General features: G+C 40.8%; 1 protein-coding gene and 1 long non-coding RNA gene across 3 annotated transcripts; one reads left to right on the top strand and one right to left on the bottom strand.

Annotated features, from left to right (window-relative positions):
* Window positions 1–3,567: 3,567 nt before the first annotated feature.
* Window positions 3,568–20,252, top strand: LOC128747773 (protein AHNAK2). 2 transcript variants are annotated; one of them, XM_053845921.1, is made up of 7 exons: window positions 3,568–3,814; window positions 8,523–8,572; window positions 9,281–9,391; window positions 9,483–9,587; window positions 9,676–9,829; window positions 9,921–10,069; window positions 10,156–20,252. In XM_053845921.1, exons 1-7 carry the CDS (start codon window positions 3,757–3,759, stop codon window positions 19,633–19,635), a joined length of 10,107 nt encoding a protein of 3,368 aa, XP_053701896.1. In that variant the 5' UTR covers window positions 3,568–3,756; the 3' UTR covers window positions 19,636–20,252. The 2 variants fall into 2 exon arrangements, with proteins under 2 accessions (XP_053701896.1, XP_053701895.1); XM_053845920.1 differs by lacking the exon at window positions 3,568–3,814 and having other exon boundaries at window positions 8,378–8,572.
* On the bottom strand, window positions 7,806–21,006 carry LOC128747780 (uncharacterized). Its single transcript, XR_008412705.1, has 3 exons — window positions 20,872–21,006; window positions 20,286–20,358; window positions 7,806–9,356 (listed from the first exon to the last, which is right to left on the bottom strand). It is a non-coding gene; the product is annotated as an uncharacterized LOC128747780 (long non-coding RNA).
* Window positions 21,007–21,642: the final 636 nt, after the last annotated feature.

Below are 21,642 nucleotides of genomic sequence, written 5' to 3'. Positions count from 1 at the left end.
ATAACGCCTGCACCATTGCCTGTAATTTTAAAGCAAACTTCACATCCTGAATTCAGCGAAATAAAATCCACTATTCATAAAGAAGTGATTGAACAGCTTTAACTCGGTTAGGATCATGTGACTTCAGCTGAGATCATGGGTCGTGGACAAGTCCTGATGCGCATTCCAGCAGAAGTATTTTGATGAGATCTGCTGAGCAAAACACAGATCGCGGTCGGGCCCTGACCACATACTCGGCTTGTCCCCGAGTGAACGTGTTATCAGTGCATGAGGATGTCAAGTGAAACTCATCAGCAACAAATTAACCCTACTTATTCAATGAAAATGAAGGAAACACAAGTATATACAGAGTAATAACACTATGTGTTTATTATGTTATGAACATAGTCACAGCACTACAGTGCATTCAAAAAGTTGTCTGAAACACAAGTTTATTTTACGTGTCAAATACGTAAGGTATTCATAAGTGTTAAATTAATTTCCTCTGCTTATTCCCTAATGCAATGTCTTAATACATGATTTTTATTACATGTTTCAACGGCAATTATTTAAGTGTTCTTTTAATGACGTTTGATGTGTAATATTTCTGAGTAGTTTGTACGTTTGATGTGTGGGGGAGAAAGTATCAAAAAAAGTGCTGAATCAGACCACAATGAAAATGAATAGAAACAGACTGATACAGATGGTTTTGAACAATAAGAATCAATCCAAACTGAAAACTAGCCAAAGAAAAAATGAATCAAGCAGCATCAACAAATCAGGCCACAAGATGATTGTATTAGTTTTCAAAATCAGTTATCAAAGAGACAGATCATGTGCATGGTTTGAGGTCAGAAATTGATTTTAAATGACAATGTATTTTGAACTGAAGCCAGAACAAAATGCCATGTCATCGTCCTGTGTCCCGTAGGAAACACAAGAAAGGGGATTTATCTTAGAACTGGTCATTTCCATCCAATGTCTGTAACTAGTTCAGTCAAAATTCTGTCATTTTTGACAATGTATTCATGCCAATATCAAAAGGTGATGGAACAGCAAGCACATGCAAATGAAAAACCTCAAAATCAAGCCCTCCTATATACAAGCAGTTTTGACATAGACAGTACCATTTGTTGTTTTAACCAAGGGATCACGACTCTGGTTAATAATTCATCAGAGTACACGAGAGTCCGTCTTCAACAATGACATAGCAAATATCGTAAAAGTTCCATCATCATTCAGTATTCATTGAAGGAGTATTGAGGGAGAAGCTTGCAAAGTGCAGACCTCCACTAAAGATGCTCATCTCGACCCATATTTTTTCCGCTATGATTACATTCTTTAGTATTTGAAACAGCAATATGATTTATCGGAGTTCCAGAAGTTGCTGCAACACACTCCACCCTGCAATTCTAGATGCAATAGACTGACACACTTTTCAAAACGACAATATGAACCACCACCAAAATGTCCTCTGTTGCGTGAGTTATTTTGCAAACATATTGACGGAGAACTAAACGTTGGACGAGCACAAAAGCATGAAAATTCAAACGGCATACCAATATTACAGCAGCGCTGGCAGAAGCTGCAACAATGAAGATCGATAAGTCGCCAGGCCATCCCAGGGCTCGTAGAAGCAGATAACATTATAGGCCCAACAACTTGTCGCAGAGTAAATGTCTTATCAGCTACCAAACTGTGATGATGTAAGTGGAATTCATTAGCCACAAACGAGCTTAAAACAACAAGCCTTTGCCTAAAGTGAACTAGACACATCTTGATACGCAGTAATTACAAACCATACCGTAATAATTGCTCAAAGGAATCGAGGCGGCTCATTGTATATGGTTTGATGATTTGAATCACTGATAGATGCAAATTCACGTCAGCAATGAGCAGTTTTTGGCTTTGGATGGAAACCAGTGTGCTCAGTAGAAACCAGTGGTAGCAAAGGGAGTAGTAAGGCTGATGTGCCAGGGATAGCTGCACTTCCTGGCTGAGTAAATCAGGGACATTGATCAGGGCAGAATTGAAACATTCTTCTTAGATCTAGGAGTTAAAGGAGACTGTCTGTCTTGTATTTGTTATGTGTTCCTGACAAAAGCGAGCTTGTCTGAGCATATGACGTGAGCAAAAGTCCTCGTGCTAGCGTAACGGACCAGATTACAGCTTGGTGATGTAGCGGAGCTTGTACAGTTCATACATACTTGGGAAGTCATCTGTGCAATTGAAATTCTTGTGAGAATATAAACTGTACTGACAGAGGAAAAAGAGGGTAAATGCATCTTCTGTATACCATGTACAAGAATAAAAAAAAATCACTGACACCAGCATCTATTGGCTAATGTAGCTGATACCTGCTCCGCCAGTCAGTCCAAAATGCTACCTTGCATTTCCTCTGTATTGATCGGAACACTTGCTGCAACATTGCTAATGCGCTGCTACACTCTTCGCTCCAAACATCACTTAGCACAACAGACGGGATGGGTGTGGATTCACTGGGTTTCAGTGTGTGTCTGTGCCAGCAGCCGACAGGTAGGCTTATCATCGGACATGACTGTATGTGGGTCCCCATCACATGTAGTAGCATCCGGCAATGCTTCATTGAGAAAAGTGAAAGACAGCTATTCTGTTGAGTGGTGCAATAACTCTCTCCAACTACTGAATAACATGCATCTGTTTTTGAAGCAAACATTCAGCATCAAATAGCTGGACTGGACAGCAATTTCCTGTACTGCCTTTACTGCCCTATAATTACAGTCATCCCTCTGCACTTATAAGTGAGTCTGTCTTTGTGGTTGATGCTTTCTTTATCGCTTTATACAGTAGTTTGGTTGTCATTGAGGAGTTACACAACTTCAATGACAACTTTAGCTGCAGCGACTATAAACGACAACATTCAACATGAAAGGCTGATTTGAAAAACATCAGTAGCAGTAAGAACATATATATTTTCCCGGGCGGACTCATCCCCACTGTTCTTAGCATGAATATGAATATTTTGTGTATTGCAAAATCGATTTCAAATATTAACTTGATGCATAATTTCAAAACAGTTCTTGTGGAATCATGGTGATACATGAAAGTAGGATTCAATCATGGACGGCGACCAACCCTTATTTGGTCAGAGTCTGTCTATCAGTGGTATTCTACAGTTTGTCTTTCTCATCCATCTGGTCATCACATTGAATTAATTAGTCTCCTCTAACTGACCTAATCTTCTGGACTAATTTCGACACGTGTAATCTGTTTATTCATTCATCCTCCTATCGCAATATAGAGCTTTTAACTGCATACACAGAACTTAAATGGAGTTATCGAGTCTCCGTGTCAGTGAACTATTTCTGATCCTTCTGTCACTGCAGGATTCAGAGATCACATCCTGAGTGTCCTTGTCTTATTAGGCTGATCGTTGACAGTCCTCCACAGAGGGCGGAAGAAGGGCAAACAAAGTAAGAGGAGGAGAACAGAGGGATGTGTCAGACAGAGGTGGGGTGATTGGGGGAAGATGGAGGGGGGGTTGCTCCTCCCATAATTAAGTTAGTGTGCTGCACTGGAGGTCCATGTTCACGGGCCATTCAAGGGAGTTTCCATCACTCGCAGGACAGCAGTGAGCTCTCTCACTGTCTCATCTTCCGGCATTTTCTGCGACTCATCCTTTGCTGTATCAGGCCGGCAGGCAGATTAGGCCAGGACGAGTCGAGGGGACGCTGCAGAAGCTCTGCGCTTTCGCTCTGCCAAGACCCCTTCTCTGCTGCCTCCACAGCCGCTTCCATCATGTGTGACTGTTTCCATCTGGCCTTCCCCAACTGGCATGACACCTCCTCAGGGACGGGTGAGAGTCTTCCTCTCTTCTTACTGTATTTGCGGAGCAATTCACAATTTTAGCAGCAGGGATCAGTGTTGCAGAGTCAGAGAGAAAAAGAGACGAGGAGGGATGCTCAGCGTCTGCTGTGTTATTGACCCGCAGAGAGTGCTGGGTGTGTCTGCAGAGTGCAGAGGAGTGTTTGAAGATCGTGCCTGTGTGGGAGCTGCACATCTCCCACCTGCTGCCTCTTAAGATGACTGACAAGCAAATGTGGAAAATTTCAAACACCAGGAAACAGTCATGACATGCCGCCTGAACTATGAGAAATGTGTGGCCGGTGAAACATGTGTGGCTTAAAGTTTACCACCTGATGCATTACATCATCTCAGAACAGCAAAGTGGTGTGGGCACTAAGAAGATTAGACGGTCCAGTGTTCTTTTCACTGCCGTAATTTGTATGCCTGTCTGTTTTATTCCATTACAGCTGGCGTCTACTTAAAACAGGGCAGTGGCTGCCCAAACAAGGAAAAGGATTTTAATCCCGAAAACATTTGGTTGGCAGTTTGCAATATTGCCCCAGGTTCGAAGTTGCATCACAGTCTGATCAAAACCACGAGCTCATTATACTAAACAAATCTTGGTCATTAGTATAGCTGGGACACCACCACTTAGACAAGTGAAATGTTCCATATGAATGACATGGTCAAAATGTTAAATGGGTTGACATACAGCTCATATGGGGCTCATCAGTTTTGTTGTACCCATATTTAACTATAGTATGAAGACAATTATTTTATTTCTAAATGAGTAGAAAAAATGTGTTGTAATTTAAAATTTGCGTGAATATAATATAAATATTACCATTATTTGAAAATGGTGGAATTATGTTTCTTATGTTTCTTATACCGTTTCTTAATATGAAAAGCCTGTGATAAAGTAGCAAAATCAAAAATTATTAAAAAATGTATTTAAAAATATATATTCTTATAGATTTTCTGGGGGGTAAAACCGGTGGTGAATTAATAAAAAAATTAATTAAAAAAAAAACATAAAAAACACTTTTTAGTAGCAAAAATATTCAAAAGTAGACACTTAGAAAATGCTAATTCCATAAAAAGTGAAAATATAAAAAAATTGGAAACAAAAGATTCTACAGGCATTTGTTTTTGTCTTTACTTCATCTCTTTAACTACAGGATATGGTCAGCACCGTAATATAATACACTATAAATCCTAAGATATGCGTATTTCACTACTGTTTTTCCACAGAAAACCTTTTTCAAAATGTTGTTTGCCAGCCACCCACATATCATTTGCAGCATCCAAGCATCTGTTTCGCTGCGGTAACTAAGAAAAAGCCCTTATTTGCATCAGCCTCGTTCAGTCATGTTCAGTGGAAGCAAAAAAAAAGAGTGGTACAGTAGAAGAACAGTCAGCGAATGTAATAAAACTCTGTGCAGCAGAGAAAGATTCACCAGGGTTAATGGCTTTACTTCTGCCGCTACTTTACGTGTAATTTGCTGGGAGATGTGGAGAGGCGTCTTGACATGCAAGGTCAGTGAGAGAAAGAAAAACAGAGTGATAAAGAAGGTTTGCTCGGTTCTCGGAAGTGAGCCAGACCTATTGGCTGCTCAGCTCAGCGGTGGAGCCTGAAGCTTTAAACCACTCGGCTCCATCAGCCTTCTGAATCGATATTTCACTTGTACAAGAGTTTACGTTGAGCGGCTATCACTCTAGCAACTCAAACTCTGAGGGAGAAGTAAGCTCAACCACGTGGTGTTGACTACTGAATTCAACGAATGTATCTGGTCAAAAACCATTTTCTTTTGATGTTCCGGGATCATTTGAAATTTTCACTGCAGTGTTCTGGCATAAGGAAGCTCACTTTCCACAAACATCGCGTCACACTTGTCTCACTTGTTCTCACTCTTCGGATGAGAAGCAACAATCAAAGCACTGTGCTCTGAATAAATGAGCCTCCGATCTCAGCATCCTGTCATGTGATTGTGATTGCTCCATATCCTCTCATGATGAGGTGTTTTTGTGCATTTTGTGTTAAATTAGTTTCAAGGTCTACGATGACCGGTTCTGTATCTTGAGGAAGATTCTATCTATGGTGACAGCCCTTGACACCTTAAAGAGGCGGGGCGTGGGAAGGGCTTTTAAAAGCTTTATAGGTTCATACATCGGAAAACAAAGATGTATTTATGGTTTTGACAGACTTTATCCAATCGCCAAGGTCCTGGAGGAATTGCTGCTTTCACGCAACATAATCACATTAGATTTTAAAGATATAAATGAACTCCTCGTTATAATCTCACACACAACATGAACACATTTATTGTCTTCTGAATAATTCAGGGGAGTCACGGCAATAGCCAGGCTAAGTATATGCATCGGCACTAGGCAAACACTATTATGTTTTCAGACTGAAATTCCCCCCTGCCTCTTTAAATCCAATCTATCTCCTGATCAATAAAAGCATCGTCTGAAAAGAACATGGCCCAAAAAGGGCCCTACTGGTTGCCATTTAGATAAAATTCATTTTAAAAACTTCATTCAATCACTACATAAACAATACAATTACAAGTACTCCATCATCAATCATTAGTGACAGTCGCGATCCACACGTGTACAGTTGTGACTCGAATGATTTGCACAAGGAGCAGCAAGAAATAACCAATACATCTCCCCATCATGCCAAAAGCTACCAAATCCTCTCCAGAGCTCTGAGCACACAGACACTCTGTGACTGAGCCGCTGGAAAATGACACATGATAGTGGACAGGCCTGAGAGACCCGGACATTCTGCTTAATTCAATCTATCTAATCAGTTCAAATTCACTTTGTCAAGACACAGCCGGCCCTCAGCGGCTCTTTTCATACCTTAAACAGACCACTGGTTGACAAACAACAATTTATGATGTCTAATTTGACCATTCAACAGGTTTTCTTCAACTAGTATGGAAACTAAATAATCATGTTTTCAGAACAATATAATCTTATCAGCCGACTTTCACTTAACTATGACTTGAGCCATGTATTATTTAAATACGCAACAGTCACGATGTTCACAACTGTATTCCAATGTCAAATATTATTATAATTAATCACACACTACTTATCAACCTTCTGTATCATGAAGGACATTTTTGTCATTAACTGCCATGGCTGTTTGTGCATTTGATACATTTTTGGAAGAAAACATATGTAACATTCGACTTTGTCAGGTGCTGCTGAGACAATAATAATCCTCGCTAAGACAGATAAAACAAAACAGTTCACTTTTCTGTGTAGAAAACAACAGCAGCATCAAATCAGTGTATTCAATAGTGCGTCAGAGCAGGCCAGAGTGAGCTCAAGATATAGTAAATAAAAACAACAACAGTGTCATTTCCGATTTTATTTATTAAAATAGTTTGGAAAATAACTTTAAATTCTTGTTCTTCATGTTAAAAAGCAATTTATGCCAAATCACCATAGAAGTCACAATGGAACTATGAAATCAGCTCCCAGCCCAGTGCACAACTACTGTTAGCTTGCATGACTTTAAATGTGCCCCACCCTGGTGACCATATGACAGTCACAGTATCACTCAAGAGACAAGGAGCTTTAAGAGCAGACTGACACAATGCAAGCATCACTAGATAGTCGGCAGGCAATAATGACCATTTGAGCAGGGTATAGTCTGTGCATTTTTTTTCTGTGCTTCACGTCTTAATAAAACATTATTGCAGATAATATTTACTATTTAAAGTCATTTTTGAATTAGTTTATTTTTACAATGATGTTGGAACACTCAATAAAAAATTAAAAAATAATAATAATTTCATTCAAATAGAGCCAAATAGTTGAAGTTTTGGATGGGATTTTTATGGATATGGAAGTTATTTTTTCTCTTTAACCACATATGCTCATAAAAAATAGAATTACAATGAAACAAAAAAAATCCACTTGTACAAAGATTTGGAACATAATCATAGAAATCTTTTACTCAAAAATCTCAACCACCCGTAGGAGAGTTTTAACCCCTGAAATTATGATGATTCAGTAGCACTTTTTGTGGAAAAAAGGGACTAAAATTGAAAACAAATTCAATGTGTAACCGAACACCAACAGGGAAATGATAACACAATGACTAATCTGATTCATTTGGTCGGACTTTCCATTTTTGGAAACCAAGAAAGGCGAGCCAGTCTAATCTGTCGATCGATACGATGGATCAGTTAGCAGACAAGGAAGGCAGCTGATCTCTTGGGGAATCATTGCCAGGAAGAACTCTGAATAGGCTCAGTCTCATCTCCAATATCAAACTCCTCGTCAAAACATGAAGGCCTTTCATGGCAACAGCCAGTAGCATGAAGGAGGCATGTCTCATAATTACGTGTGAGCAAGTGATGCTGTGGAGTTTTACCGTGCGCTGGTAGCCGTTGTGTGTTTAGAGAGACAGTCTCCTTATTAACATTAAATTGCTGAATATACCCACACAACTGAGTGCTTACCTGTTTGCTGTTGTTCTAATTGCAAGAATTGCTGACACTGCATTAGCGCAGTGAAACACTCACAGTAATGCAGCCACATGGGAATCTCTCTAATAGCTGTATAAGAGGCAGATTATTTGTTGTAATGATTGCAATGCACTTGTGGTTTCTTGATTTATATGTCGTCAAAAATGGACACTTACCTTCTTCCTCACGCGCCGTCAGTTAAATGTTGTTGTTTTGTTTATTTGACAGGAGCAGGGCGAAGGCTCCGAGGACCAGATCCGGGTGGCCCGGACGACTCAGTAAGTACAATGATTAACCATAAAAGACGGTTTAGAATTGTAAGCTAGTAGCCAGTAGGAAGATCTTTGGTTTGAATCTAGCCTGAGGCAACCACACACCTCTCTGTGCAGAGCATGTATACTCTATTTGCTTGTAACCTTTTGACAAAGCACTCTGGTTTCCTCCCACAGTCCAAAAGGGTTAACTGATGACTCTGAATTGTCCTGTGTTAGTAATTGTATGTCTCCTGATGGACAAGGGACCTGCTCTTGCCTATTGAAGTTATGACACACTTGCTACTTTAGAATCCAGGAAAAAGTGGAAGAAAATAAAAGAATAAAATAACAACATTTCTAATTCGTCAGTGGTTTTGCTCTTCTGTGTACTGTTTAAACAAAGTTATTTGGAATACATAGGGTATTGATTCAAACATGAATCAGTTTTGAATTATTGTAATGACACGATATAAAAAGGAATCATTGTTAAGATTTCCATCAAAATGTGTGACTTACAGTCTAGCTCGCACGACAAGTGAGACAATTTGTAACTGCCAAGCAGCTGAACTTCCAGTCAGACGACGATGTGAGTGAAGTGTTATTTTCACACATATCTTGGTCCATTTTCCACACTTTTTTTCAAATCACAGCTTCACTGAGTTGCAATATATTTCAAGTATTACCACCCTGAGAAAACAGCGGTGGGTACTTACTGACCCGTTATCCCTGCAGGTATGCGAGGAACCATCTCAGTACACGGAGGGAGAAAGGCCGCGCCCTCAAGGGTCATCGCCAGTGGACGAGTATCCTGAAACAGAGAGGTTTTCTGACAGTGATAAGGAGGTATAGCTAGCTATCGCTTCAAAAGCTTGTGAAACTATTGACAATGTTCAGATGAAACTTTTGTTTCTCATGATGATATTTTTTGTTTTAGTTTGAAACAGACCGGCACAGTAAAAAGAAAGAAAAGAAAAATCGAAAGTCTGGATTTGGCCACATGTTTGAAAAAAGCTCAACACCTAAAATGAGCAAGCTTAAGGTATAACGCAAAATCCTTATAGTATTTACAGTTAGATCAGGTAACAGGTAATGGAGGAAATAACAAAAAAGCCTCTGTGTTTGTGCAGGAAGCTCAGAGCCCTGATTCTGGAGTGATAGTGAAAACAGCGAAAGATGGATCTGCAGAAGGTCTTGTATATGGAGGAGGAGGCAAAGAAGGAATCTTCATTAAAGAGGTCGTCCCTGAATCGCCTGCCTCGAAAAGTCTGAAATTAAGAGAGGGTAAGTGACAGAAAATAGTTTTCTCAAGTACCTGGAAACTATCATAACCTCAGAATTCAAACGCTGAATATTTCCCATTTTTCTCTCTTAGGTGATCAAATCTTGAGTGCCACAGTGTATTTTGACAATGTACCCTATGAGGATGCAGTTCAGATCCTAGAGCATGCTCAAGCTTACAACGTGAAACTGTGTTTGAAACGCAAGCCTGAGATCACTGGAGTCGAGTCCGACGTCATCCCTGTAAATATTCTTGCAAGTTTGGCACTCTTTAATTGGTGTTTATCTTTAAGCTAAAATTACATTTATGTGTTGTTTCTGCTCAACAGGAGGATGGATCTTACAATTTAGAAATGAGGGACAGAGAAAAGTCCAGGAGACGTGGTGATGCTCGCATTTCATGGCCTAAATTTCCTACCCTTGGAAAAGGACGGAAGTCACATTTTAAAAGGTCTCATAGTTCCTCAGAGGCGGATGAACAGAGAAAGTTGGAGTTAAGTCCTACCACAAGTGACACTGAATCCCCGGTAAAATCCCAAGATGTCCTCAAAGGGAAGAAGCGGAACAAGATGAAGCTTTCCTCTTTGACAAAAACAAGTCGGGTAACTTCTTCTGATGGACAGGACACTGATGCTCCAATAACTGGGTATGAGATTGAAACACGGGAAATGAAAATGTCCCTTGAGAGTCCTTCCAAGGAAGTCGAAGGTGGAGAAGTAGACCCTGAGGACTCAAGACAAGTCATACCTCAATCCCCCGATAAGGTGGAACTCATTTCCATAGATACCACCTTGAAATCAGCTGATTTACCGAGTCCAACGAAGTCTCCAGATGGTAAAAAGAAAAAGAAGGAAAAGTCTGAGATGAAGATAAGAATTCTGGGAAAAGACAAGTCCTCAAAAAAAGATGCCAAAGCTAAAGCCTCCCCAAAAAGGCTAAAGACTCTTGGAGCTAGTCTTGACATTTCAGAGAGAACAAAAACTGAGGAATCGGATGGAACCAAATCTGTCGATGCTGCAGTGGTTGAAAAGGACTCTGGGAAGGACCAAACAGATTTATCTGATATTGCCCTTTTTGAAGAATCTCCACAGAAAAGCAAAGAGAAAACAAAGAAAAAAAGAATTAAAGACAAGACAAGTCCAAAATTTAAACTACCCAAAATAGGATTTGTTGACTATACAGTCGAGCAATCGCAAAAAACAATGCTAGCAGATGATCAGGGATGTGTCACGACACAGCCAGGTGAGAGTAAGGACGACCTTTATGGCAGCCTATCAAAAGATGGTTTCTCCAGAACTCAACTTCCTAAGCGAGAAGATATTGAGATTCCAGGAATGGAAGATGCATCTCGTAAAAGAATAAACGGAAATGGGGAAACTTTACAACTATCAATTGATGTTAACAGTGTAAAAGAAGCAGTTTCAAAACTGCCAGGATACAAACTACCCCAAGTGGACCCAGATGGCGTGCTCATCCCAGCGGAAATAATCGTCATAGATGCAAACGCACAGAGAATATCTGTGAAAAGTCCGACAAAGGTCACAGACAGCAGTGCAAAGAAAGGATCAAAACCTGACACCTTATCTTGTGATGTAACTTCACATGGAGTGGAAATTCCCACAGATGGGATTGAATACATTGATTCAGCCGGTTCCCCGGACAAGGAAGAACGGAGAACAGCTTTGGTGACAGACATTAAAGTTCAAGCAGACTGTGGGAATGCAGGTGTGGAAAGGACAATTACCCTACCCAAAGACGGAGATGACAAAGCAGAAGCAGAGGCTGTGCAAAAGGTTGCCATCAAAACACCGGACAAACAAGTAATGGGAGGCTTTTTCAAAATGCCCACTTTCAGCATTTCAATGCCCAAATTCACAGGCTCTGTAGTTGACTCAAGCAAAACAAGCGCAGTTTTACCAGAAGCTCAAGTTGAAGTCAAAACAAATGAAAATAATTTAATTGCTGAACAAAAACTGGAAATTCAGACGCCCACAATAGAAATAAAAAACAAAAACAATGAATTTGAAGAACAAAATGGGCAGTTTGAAAAGTCAGTCTTGGACATGACAATTCCAAAATCTGAAGTCAGTGGAGAAGCAGAGATGGAAGTGCCCAAAACTGAAAATCAAGATCAGTCTGCTGAAATGAAACTAAAATCCCCTGATATAAAAATTGAGGCAAAAAGTGCAACAGATTCACCATCAAAATTTTGGATGCCAAAATTTAAACTGCCGAGGTTTGACATTGGCTTTAGAGAGGTGGATACAGGTGTAGCCATTAATGGGTCTGACATTAACACAGAAGCAAAGGCTGGTGTTGATAGCGCTCCAACTGTTGAGCTTGAAGGTGTCTCGCTGGATGAAAAAATAAAGGCTGAGGACGATGGACAAGAAAGCAAGGCTAAGATGCCAGATCTTAGTTTATCTATGCAACTAACCAAAGATGTCGAGGTAAAGGTGCCAGAGGACCAAACAGTTGAATTGAAAGTTGAACTTCCTACCCCTGCTATTGATGGTAAAGATTCAGAAGTGAAACTAGATGGGCATGGAGCCAAATTTAAAATGCCCAAGTTTAAAATCCCCAAATTTGGAGTTGGCCTAGCAACAGTCTCTGCAGAGGCACCTAATGTGGATACAGATGTTAAAGTTATTTGCTCTGACTTTCCAGTGACAGAGAAGGACTTAAACATTGCCTCTACTAGTATTGGCATTGATGACTCTGTCACAGAGATTGGTGGCGAAGTCAATATTCCAAACATTGAAGCAGGAGTCAAACTTCCAGATGTCCATCAAACAGCAGCAGATTCCAAACCAGCAGATGGCCAAGCAGATGGTCGAGGAGGAAAGTTCAAAATGCCGAAGTTTGGAATTAGATTGCCAAAGGTTGAAGTGGCAGAAAAGGAACTGACCCTATCACAAAAAGATTCCAATGTTACATTAGCAACATCTGAAGCAAAGATTAAGGGACCTGATTTTGAACCTAAAGACCTGACAGTTGACGTGAACATCAAATCACCCGAGGTAACAATTGGAACCAAAAATGTGGATGATTCCTCAAAATTCAAAATGCCTAAATTCAAGCTTCCAAAGGTTGGAGGGGGTTCAGCAACTGCCTCTATTGAAGTTTCGGATGTCGACACAGATGCCCAAATCAAAGGTGCCGACATTAATATTCCCGAAGATGAGGCCGTTATTGACTTAGTGACCCCAAAAGTTGAAGTCGATGCTCCATCAGTGGAGGTAAAAACTACAGGAAGTGTAGAGGGAGGTAAAGGAAGCAAGTTTCGAATGCCCCATCTTGGTATATCAGTGCCAAAAGTGAAAGCTCCAAAGATTGATTTGAAGGTGTCCGACTGCAAAGCTGCCACGGAAATCCCAGAAACAGGTGATACACTGGGACATGGAGGGATTTTGGTTCCAGAACAGGACATTGAGGTCAAACTTTCAGAGCCTCATCAGACTGATGCAGATGACAAGCAATCAGACAAAGAAGTAGATGGGCATGGAGGCAAGTTGAAATTGCCAAAGTTTGGAATTAAAATGCCAAAAGTGAAAGCACCAGCAATTGCTTTGACTCTGCCTTCAAAAGAAACAGTGGAGACGTCAACAGAAGCTGGATTGGAAGTCCCTGAGGCAGCCCTGGAGGAAACCTCGCTGAATGTGGAAATCAAATCTCCAGAGATAGTAGCTGCTGCCAAAAGTTCTGATGAATCCACTCCCAAATATAAGACGAAAAAATTTAAACTACCCAAGTTTGGAGCAAAAGCTTCCACAGGAAAGACCAATGTTGGCATCCAACCCATTGAATCTGAAATGGAAGTTGATGTTAATTTGACAGAGAAAGAGCGAAATGTTGTCCCACCAGAGGTGAGTGTCAAAATTCCACATTCGTCCAAGTTTGAGGCAGACTTTGGAAAGATAGATGTTTCAATTCCTGCAGCATCAGGCCAAAAGACTGACGGTGAATCAAAAGGAGGATTGAAAATGCCAGTTTTAGGAATCAAAATGCCCAAATTAAAAGGAGCTGAGGTTGACCTATCAAAGAAGACAGAGGTGTCAGCGCGAGGCACCAAAGCTTCTGTCGAACTAACTGACATTAAACCTATTGAACCAATCCCAACAGTGGGGCTCAAAGTTGATGTTCAGGAGGGCGTTAAAACAACAATTAAAGATTTAGAAGAGCCTAAAATGGAGATTGATCTAGAACGCAAAACGATGCAAACAGAAAAAGAACTGGGAACCAAAGATGTTCATGGTGCTGTGGAAATCGAAGGAAGCAGATTTAAAATGCCGAAATTTGGATTATCCAAGCCAAAATTCAAAGTACCTGAAATTGATTTAAACCTGAAGAAGACAGATGTTGAAGTAGAGAACAAACTTAAAGATGTTGACACCACATTGACAGCAGAGATCACATGCCCAGAGATGAAGACAGAGGTGACCCTCCCTGATCCTGAGGTCAAAGTGCCTGAAGCTGAAGTTGAAATCAAGGCATTAGAGAATGACAATACACCTGAAAATTTGAATCAGTCTCCATCAAAGTTTAAGCTACCATCGTTTAAATTCCCAAAATTTGGTGGATCTCCAAAAGTCAAAGTAGATGTCCAGGTACCGGAGCTAGAAACAGAGTTCCAAAAGGAGGCTCCAAATCTCACAGGGGGAAAACAGGAGGACGTGGACTTAGAATTCCAAATGCCCAAAGCTGACCTGGAAGCATCGAAGCCAGAAATAGATTTAAGCCAATTAAAGTGTGATGTACCAGAAGTATCACTAGAAGTCAAAGGTCCAGAGGGAGGACAAGAATTGCCATCACCTGATGTAGAAATGAAAGCGCCTGAGCTGAATATAGGAGTTCAAACTGCAGAGAGTTCACCATCAAAGTTTTGGTTACCTTCTTTCAAATTACCCAAATTCGGATTTGGTGTTGTAAGTAGTACAACCGTCCCCGATAAGGATCATGATGTAATCATTGACAGCCAAGATGAAGTTGTCGAAATAGTCCTGGAAAAGGGCCAGCCGTCTATAGACATAAAAACAAAAGAAGAGAAAGAGCACATGGATGTGACACTGCCATCAGTCCAAACTAACACTGAATCCCTGTGTGTTGACCTAAGAGGAGATGAAAACGTTTCCACTGAAATCAACGTACCCACTGAGGATACCAAAGGATACCAATCTAAATTTAAGATGCCAACATTCAAAGTACCAAAATTAGGAATCGGCACTCCAAGTGCAACCATTGAAGTGCCTGATGTGAAGAAGAGTCTTAAAGTTGATGGCCATGAAGTGGTTAGTATTGCAGCACCAGCATTAGACATGGAGACTCCCAGACTTGAGCTTGAAGGAAAAAATACAGAACTTGTAAAGTTGGGTTTATCAGTACCTGAAGTTAAGGGCCCTTCCCTAGATATAAGCGCACCAAAACAGGATGTGAGTGTAGCAATACCCTCTGTTGAAGCTGATGTTCAACTCCCAGATGTTGAAACAAAAGACGTCTCTGCCACAGTGGAATTAAAGTCACCTGAAATGAAAGCTGTGGCTAAAACGGCGAAAGGCTCTCCATCAAAGTTTAAAATGCCGTCGTTCAAATTGCCGAGAATAGGAATCGGAAGTCACCAGGTGACTTTAGACGCATCAGGGCCATCAGTTGATGGTAATGTCGACGTTGAGGTGGCGTGCAAACCCAACATTGAAAGTGCAAGACCTGAGCAAGAGAGCAAAGAAATCAAAGTTGAGCTACCTCAAGTTGAAGTGAAATCACCTGACGTAAGAACATCAAGCAAAGATTTGGACGTCGCCTTACCAGAGGTTACAGCTGAGGTTGAGTTACCAGATGTCAAGCTGGAATCTCCAGCCAAAGTGGAATTGAAATCTTCTGAACTGAAAGCTGAATTGAAAGGATCACCCTCAAAATTTAAGATGCCGGCGTTCAAAATACCTAAATTTGGAGTGGGTTTTTCAAGCGGAAGCACGGAAACCCCTGATGTTGACAAGGTTAAAATTGATGACAAGGATGAGGTTTTGCAAGTGAGCATTGACATCCCGCAAAGTGACATCAGCTTGGAAACAAAGCAGCAGAAAGGAATTGAGATCAATCTCCCGAAATTGAGGACCTCAGTACCAGAAGTCAAAGATGCAGGCATTGATTTAAATGCCTCAAACAAAGAGGTGGACATCAATTTACCAGCTGTTGGAATTGATGTTCAATTGCCAGATATTGAACTAAAAGAAACCCAAAAAGTAGAAGTGAAATCTCCCGAAAAGAAAGCAATGACTGTTGATGCTAAGGGATCGCCGTCTAAATTTAAGATGCCATCATTCAAATTACCTAAATTTGGAGTTAGCATTCCAAGTGCAACAACACAACCCCCTGATGTCGACAGTAGACTTATTATTGATGAAAATAAAGAGGTTGGAGGCCTGAGCATTGTACTCCCAGACATTAGCACGATCCCATCCATGGAAGTTCAAATGACTGGTCCAGAAGAGCACGGGAAAGAAATAAAAACTGTGCCCGTAGATGTTCAACTCCCAGAAACTGAAGTGATGGACTCCTCCGCCACAGTTGAATTTAAACCCCCTGAAATTAAAGGAGCTATTAAGGAGACCAAAGGATCAGCTTCGAAATTCAAAATGCCAAGCTTCAAACTGCCAAAAATTGGGATTGGCACTCCAAATGCAACAGTGGAAGAGCCAGAGGTAGACAAAAGCATCCAAGGAAACGACGAGATCAGCGCCCAGATTAGCTTTGAAACTCCTGAGATTGGCCATGAGGGGAAAGAAGTTGACCTACAACTACCCACCATGGGTATCTCAGGACCTGAAGTCAAAGGATCTCACCTTGACATGGACCCATCCCAAAAAATACAAATGGAGTCACTGGTGAAAGTTGACGTCAAATCTCCTGAAGTCAAAGCAGTCTTAAAAGAAGAAAAAGGCTCACCGTCAAAATTCAAGATGCCATCACTGAAATTACCTAAAATCGGACGAGGAAGTGCAACTGTTGCAGTCCCTGAGGTTGACCCCAGTCTGAAAACCGAAGACAAAGAAGAAGTCATAAGCGTTAGCATGGTTGCCCCACACAGTGTTGTCTGCTCATCCGTTGGCATTGATCTTAGTGGGCCACAGCTTGAGGGGAAAGAGGTTAAGCTGGAACAACCAAATGTCGATGTATCTGCATCTCATGTAGATGTCACTCTGCCAAAAGTGAAAGCTGGTGTTGATCATGAAACAAAGGAAGCAAAAGTGGAGATGGTATCTACTGAAATCAAAGCAGCAACTAAAGATGCAAAAGCTTCACCATCAAAATTCAAAATGCCAGCTTTTAAACTACCCAAAATCGGAATTGGGTCGTCAAGTGCAACTGCTGAAGTACCAGAGATTGACAGTGGTCTTAAAACTGAGGGTGAGGCAGTAGAGGTTAGTATGACAGCACCGTCGATCACCATTGAAAGTACCAAGACTGAGCATGAAGGCAAAGGAGTTCAGATTGCCCTTCCAGCCCAACTCAAAGGACCTGCGGTGGACATCACACTACCATCAATAAAGTCGGACATTCAGCTCCAAGACAGTGAGTTCAAGGAATCATCTGCAAAAGTTGAATTTGAGACTCCAGGTGTAAAAGCTGCTGCCAAAGATGCAAAGGGATCACCATCTAAATTTAAGATGCCATCATTAAAGTTACCAAAATTTGGATCTCAAAGCGCAGCAGTTGACGTGACTAAAGGAAATGCAGATGTTGTAGTAGAAACTACAGATGAGGAACACGACAGGAAAGAGATGGAAGTTCAACTGTCTGATATTGATTCATCTGCACCTAAAGTAGATGGCGGAGAAGTGGATATAAGTTTGCTGCATAAAAATGTGGATGTCTTTCTACCAAAACTCGAGGCAGAATTTCACCACGAAATTAAACCTCCCACTCTTGATATATCCACAGATAAAGCGCAGGATTCATCTAGTGATGGCACACCAGCAACCAACCTTGAGGACAAAATAAAAAAGTCAAAGTTTTCATTCCCTAAATTCTCATTTTCAAAACAAACTTCTAAAGACTTTCAGGTTAATGCCAGCCAACCCACCGTCGATGTTTTGATAGCAGAAGGAAAAGTGGAAGTCATAGAGCCGCCTGCGGAAGTGAAACTAGTGGAAAGCAGTGCAGAAATTGAAGGAAAAGAAGGCAAGTTTAAAATGCCAAAGCTTGGAATCTCACTGACAAAACCAAAGAGTACCGAAAGTGATTTAGCTTTATCTAAAACAGACGACAATGCTACACTCCCAAAAGTTGAAATTACGAGGCAGGAAGTAAAGGAGCAAGCGGAAGTAAATGCACAGGCGAATGGAAGTGAAAGAGAGGGAACAGGAAGCAAGTTCAAAATACCAAGCTTTGGCTTCTCAGTACAAGGAGGTGACAACGATGGTGGGTTATCCACAAAGGATATTGAAGTCCAGTTGCCAGAGGTAGAGGCAAAGGTGCAACTTTCAGAGGAGGAAATGGAACCAACAAAAATGTCTGAAACTAAAGCCATTGAAACAGCGACAGAGGTAAAAGATGCTGGCGGGTCACCTTTCAAATTTAAATTGCCATCTCTGAAGATGTCCTTATTTAGAAGTCAAGCCACCACAGAAACTTCAATGACAGACAAAGAAAGTGAAACGAGACTTGAAGGAGCAAACCTGGAGGAGGACATGTCCGTCACAGAAAGCCCTGTTGTTGAGCATGAAGAGGACACTTCTAAACCTGAAATATCGGTTGCTGAGGAGACTAAAACTGAAGATGCGCCTGCAAGTCCAGTCTCTCCCAGTAGATTCCAACTACCCTTATTTAAAATTCCAACACTGGGCTTTTCAAGACCACAACCCGAAGAAGAATATATGTCAGTCGAAAGCAAAAACGATCAGCTTGAGATCAAAGTAGAGTCAAAGTCACCCAAATCACCAAAATCAGCGTTGGCCTCAGTGGGTGACATGATGCAGAATCTCACTATTGAATTTGATGTGTCTAAAGAGGAAGTGGAACATGTCGAAACTACAAATGGAACGCTGGAAAAGCAGGTGGAGGCAAAGGTGAAGCCAAAAGAAGACGTTCAGGAGTCACCCAAAAGATCTGATTGGGGTGGATGGTTCAAGTTCCCCACGTTCGGGCTGTCGTCTCCATCAGAACAGCGGAAGAGGGAAAATGTGGACGAAGAAGTAAGTCCCACCAGCTCTGTCCAGTCGTCAGATGCTTTTGCTGATGTCAGCTCCACAATAACCAGTGAGCCAACAGGCCTCTCTCCGTCTTCACCTACCAAAGTCACCGTCAAGTACACAGATCCCGATGACAAGATACACAGTAGCATAACCGCTTCCACTAAGAGAACTCAGGTAATATCAGTGGAGCCAATGATGGCAGAGAAAATAACCAATCTTTCTTCTGGAGTTTCGTCGTCGTCTGAAGACACACTCAGACTTGAATCCGGGAAGATTCATCTCCTGACGTCAAACATCCAAGCCACCCCGGAGTCCCACCACACAAAGCTTGTAACGTACGTCCATGACCAGTCAGAAGGAGGCCTTGCCATTGAAACAGAAGCAGGTGGACCCAGAAGTCCTGAACACCCATGGACTGGCAAGATTGGCTTTGAAAAACAAGTGATTCAGACACAGTCAAGTGAAAGTAGAGAAACCGTTGTCATCACCAAACAGGTCACACGCGTACTCAACCCGGCTGCAGAACCGATCACCCACGAAACAGCAACATCCATCCGGCAGCTTAAAGAAACAGTCCATTCTGAGAAAATGAGATTTTTTGATAAAGCCAAGAAATAAAAGTTGGTTTTAACCACAATATATCCTCAAGATTGATGCCGGAGAACATGACATCGACATCTTTTTTAGGCACTGGTTAATGCTAAATGATGACGTTACGCTGTGTCAAAATGCTAGATAGATTCTAAACGTCTGCAAATGTGTAACTCAGCAACATCAACTATATTTGCTTGTGTGTACAGGAAGCCTTGTATTTTGCTTATCAATGTACAATAATGTCAGAGTTGCTTGTTTTCTCATATAACACTACGGGCAAATCTTGGTGATAAATCATTCATAGAAGATCATTTGCATTTTATGGCTCAACTAATATGTATATAAACAATCCAGATAACCAAAAGCCATAATGTATAAAATGCATATTTAAAAACAAAGGTGGAATGAAACAGTCAATAAAGCTGGTATAATGCTGGAATATTTTTAAATATATTTTGCTTTAGATCTGATTTGCTACAATAATGTGTATTTATGCTACATATACAACTGCCTTACTGTATAAATGGCAACATTACTTTTGCTGTGGAAAGAATTTTTATTGACCCTTTATTCTGTACTGCAGTGTTTGTATTATACGTCAATTTTAACTTGACTTGTTTGCAATTATGAACAATAAACACTCTAACATCGAAGATGAGTGACTGTTCTTCTACCTCGAGCTCATCGTACGTCCATCATCTGCTTTTGGGCTGGAGACGTTCCTGGGGGGTTTGTGTTGTTTCAGATCTGCACACCAGAGGGAGACAGAGATTCTAATTACATTCGCTGTGACCCATTAAATCTTAATAATTACACTGACACGTTATTTTCTCGTTTGAAGTAATAACTGCAACATCAAATACTAACACTAAGTCTATTTAACCTTTCAATTACCTTTTGTTGTTTATGGAACAACTTTCTGAAGCCTTTATTGCGGCTCTCATTAAAAAAAGATGCACTAAAGATCATACTTTTCTGAGCTATTGAGACTATTATTATTATTATCATTATTAAAATATGTCAAACGATGCGATTAGAGACATTGGTAAGCGAATGGGTTTATGCATATGGTGGGGGTAGAGAGAACACTCACTTATTCACTTGATAAAATACAAAAATAACCATTTAAATCCCTCAGAAACAGAATGAGCGCAACCTGCTAAAACACAAAATACGTTAGCTACATGTTAGCTATTTATGTGCTACAGGACGCTTTCGTAGTTTTAATAGCTAATTTCGGTTGAAGCACAGCTTACTTACCTGGAGCTAAGACAAAATGTACGACTAAAACCCACTTTAAATGCTCTAAGTTGGTCAAATTCATTATAATACGGACTAAATGGGCACCAAACTACGAAATTGACGATGTAATGCTAACATTCACAGTATCACAAGTATCACCACTGTGAACGTGAGGCCATGATGCCTTCAGGGCCTCTCGTAAAATATCCATTAATCGACAATTGCTTAAAAATGACTATGGACATCAATCATAAATGATCTAGTGAATTAAAAAAAACGTCCCTTAATAATTTGTCGTTGTCATAGGTAATTTTCTCCCAGATTCCCATGTTAAGCATTAAAACAAGCCTTTTACGAGGAGTCATGTTCGAGTCTTGCCCATCTGCTGTTGCCGGCGAATTCTTTAATTAATGATAACCGCCTGCAGGACCCGTTTTATTTTGCGGAATGAGCCCCAAACACTTGGCTTTGGGAGTCTTCGCCAGACATTTTATTTTTTTGCGTTTATTTGAGGAACCTGACGTCCGACTACTTTAACGAGGAAGTGTCCCTGTTCCGTTTTATTTAATTTATTCACATCAAGACACGTGATTTACTGTCTCTTACAACAATCGCTTGAATGTTGTTTCGAGTGAGATGAAGTGCCTACATCGATAAATGTGGTTTAACCGCTATCCTGACAATGTACAAATGCGGAATTTCCTATCGTCGATGAATGCGCCACGAGCGCTTGCTTATTGCGCATGCTCCAAACACTTGATCGCGAACGGCAACTTAACCGGGAGCCTT

The sequence above is a fragment of the Synchiropus splendidus genome, chromosome 16 (genome assembly GCF_027744825.2).
Source record: "Synchiropus splendidus isolate RoL2022-P1 chromosome 16, RoL_Sspl_1.0, whole genome shotgun sequence".
Taxonomy (NCBI): domain Eukaryota; kingdom Metazoa; phylum Chordata; class Actinopteri; order Syngnathiformes; family Callionymidae; genus Synchiropus; species Synchiropus splendidus.
Note: the sequence above shows the minus strand (reverse complement) of the source record. Positions and strands in the feature narration are given on the sequence as shown.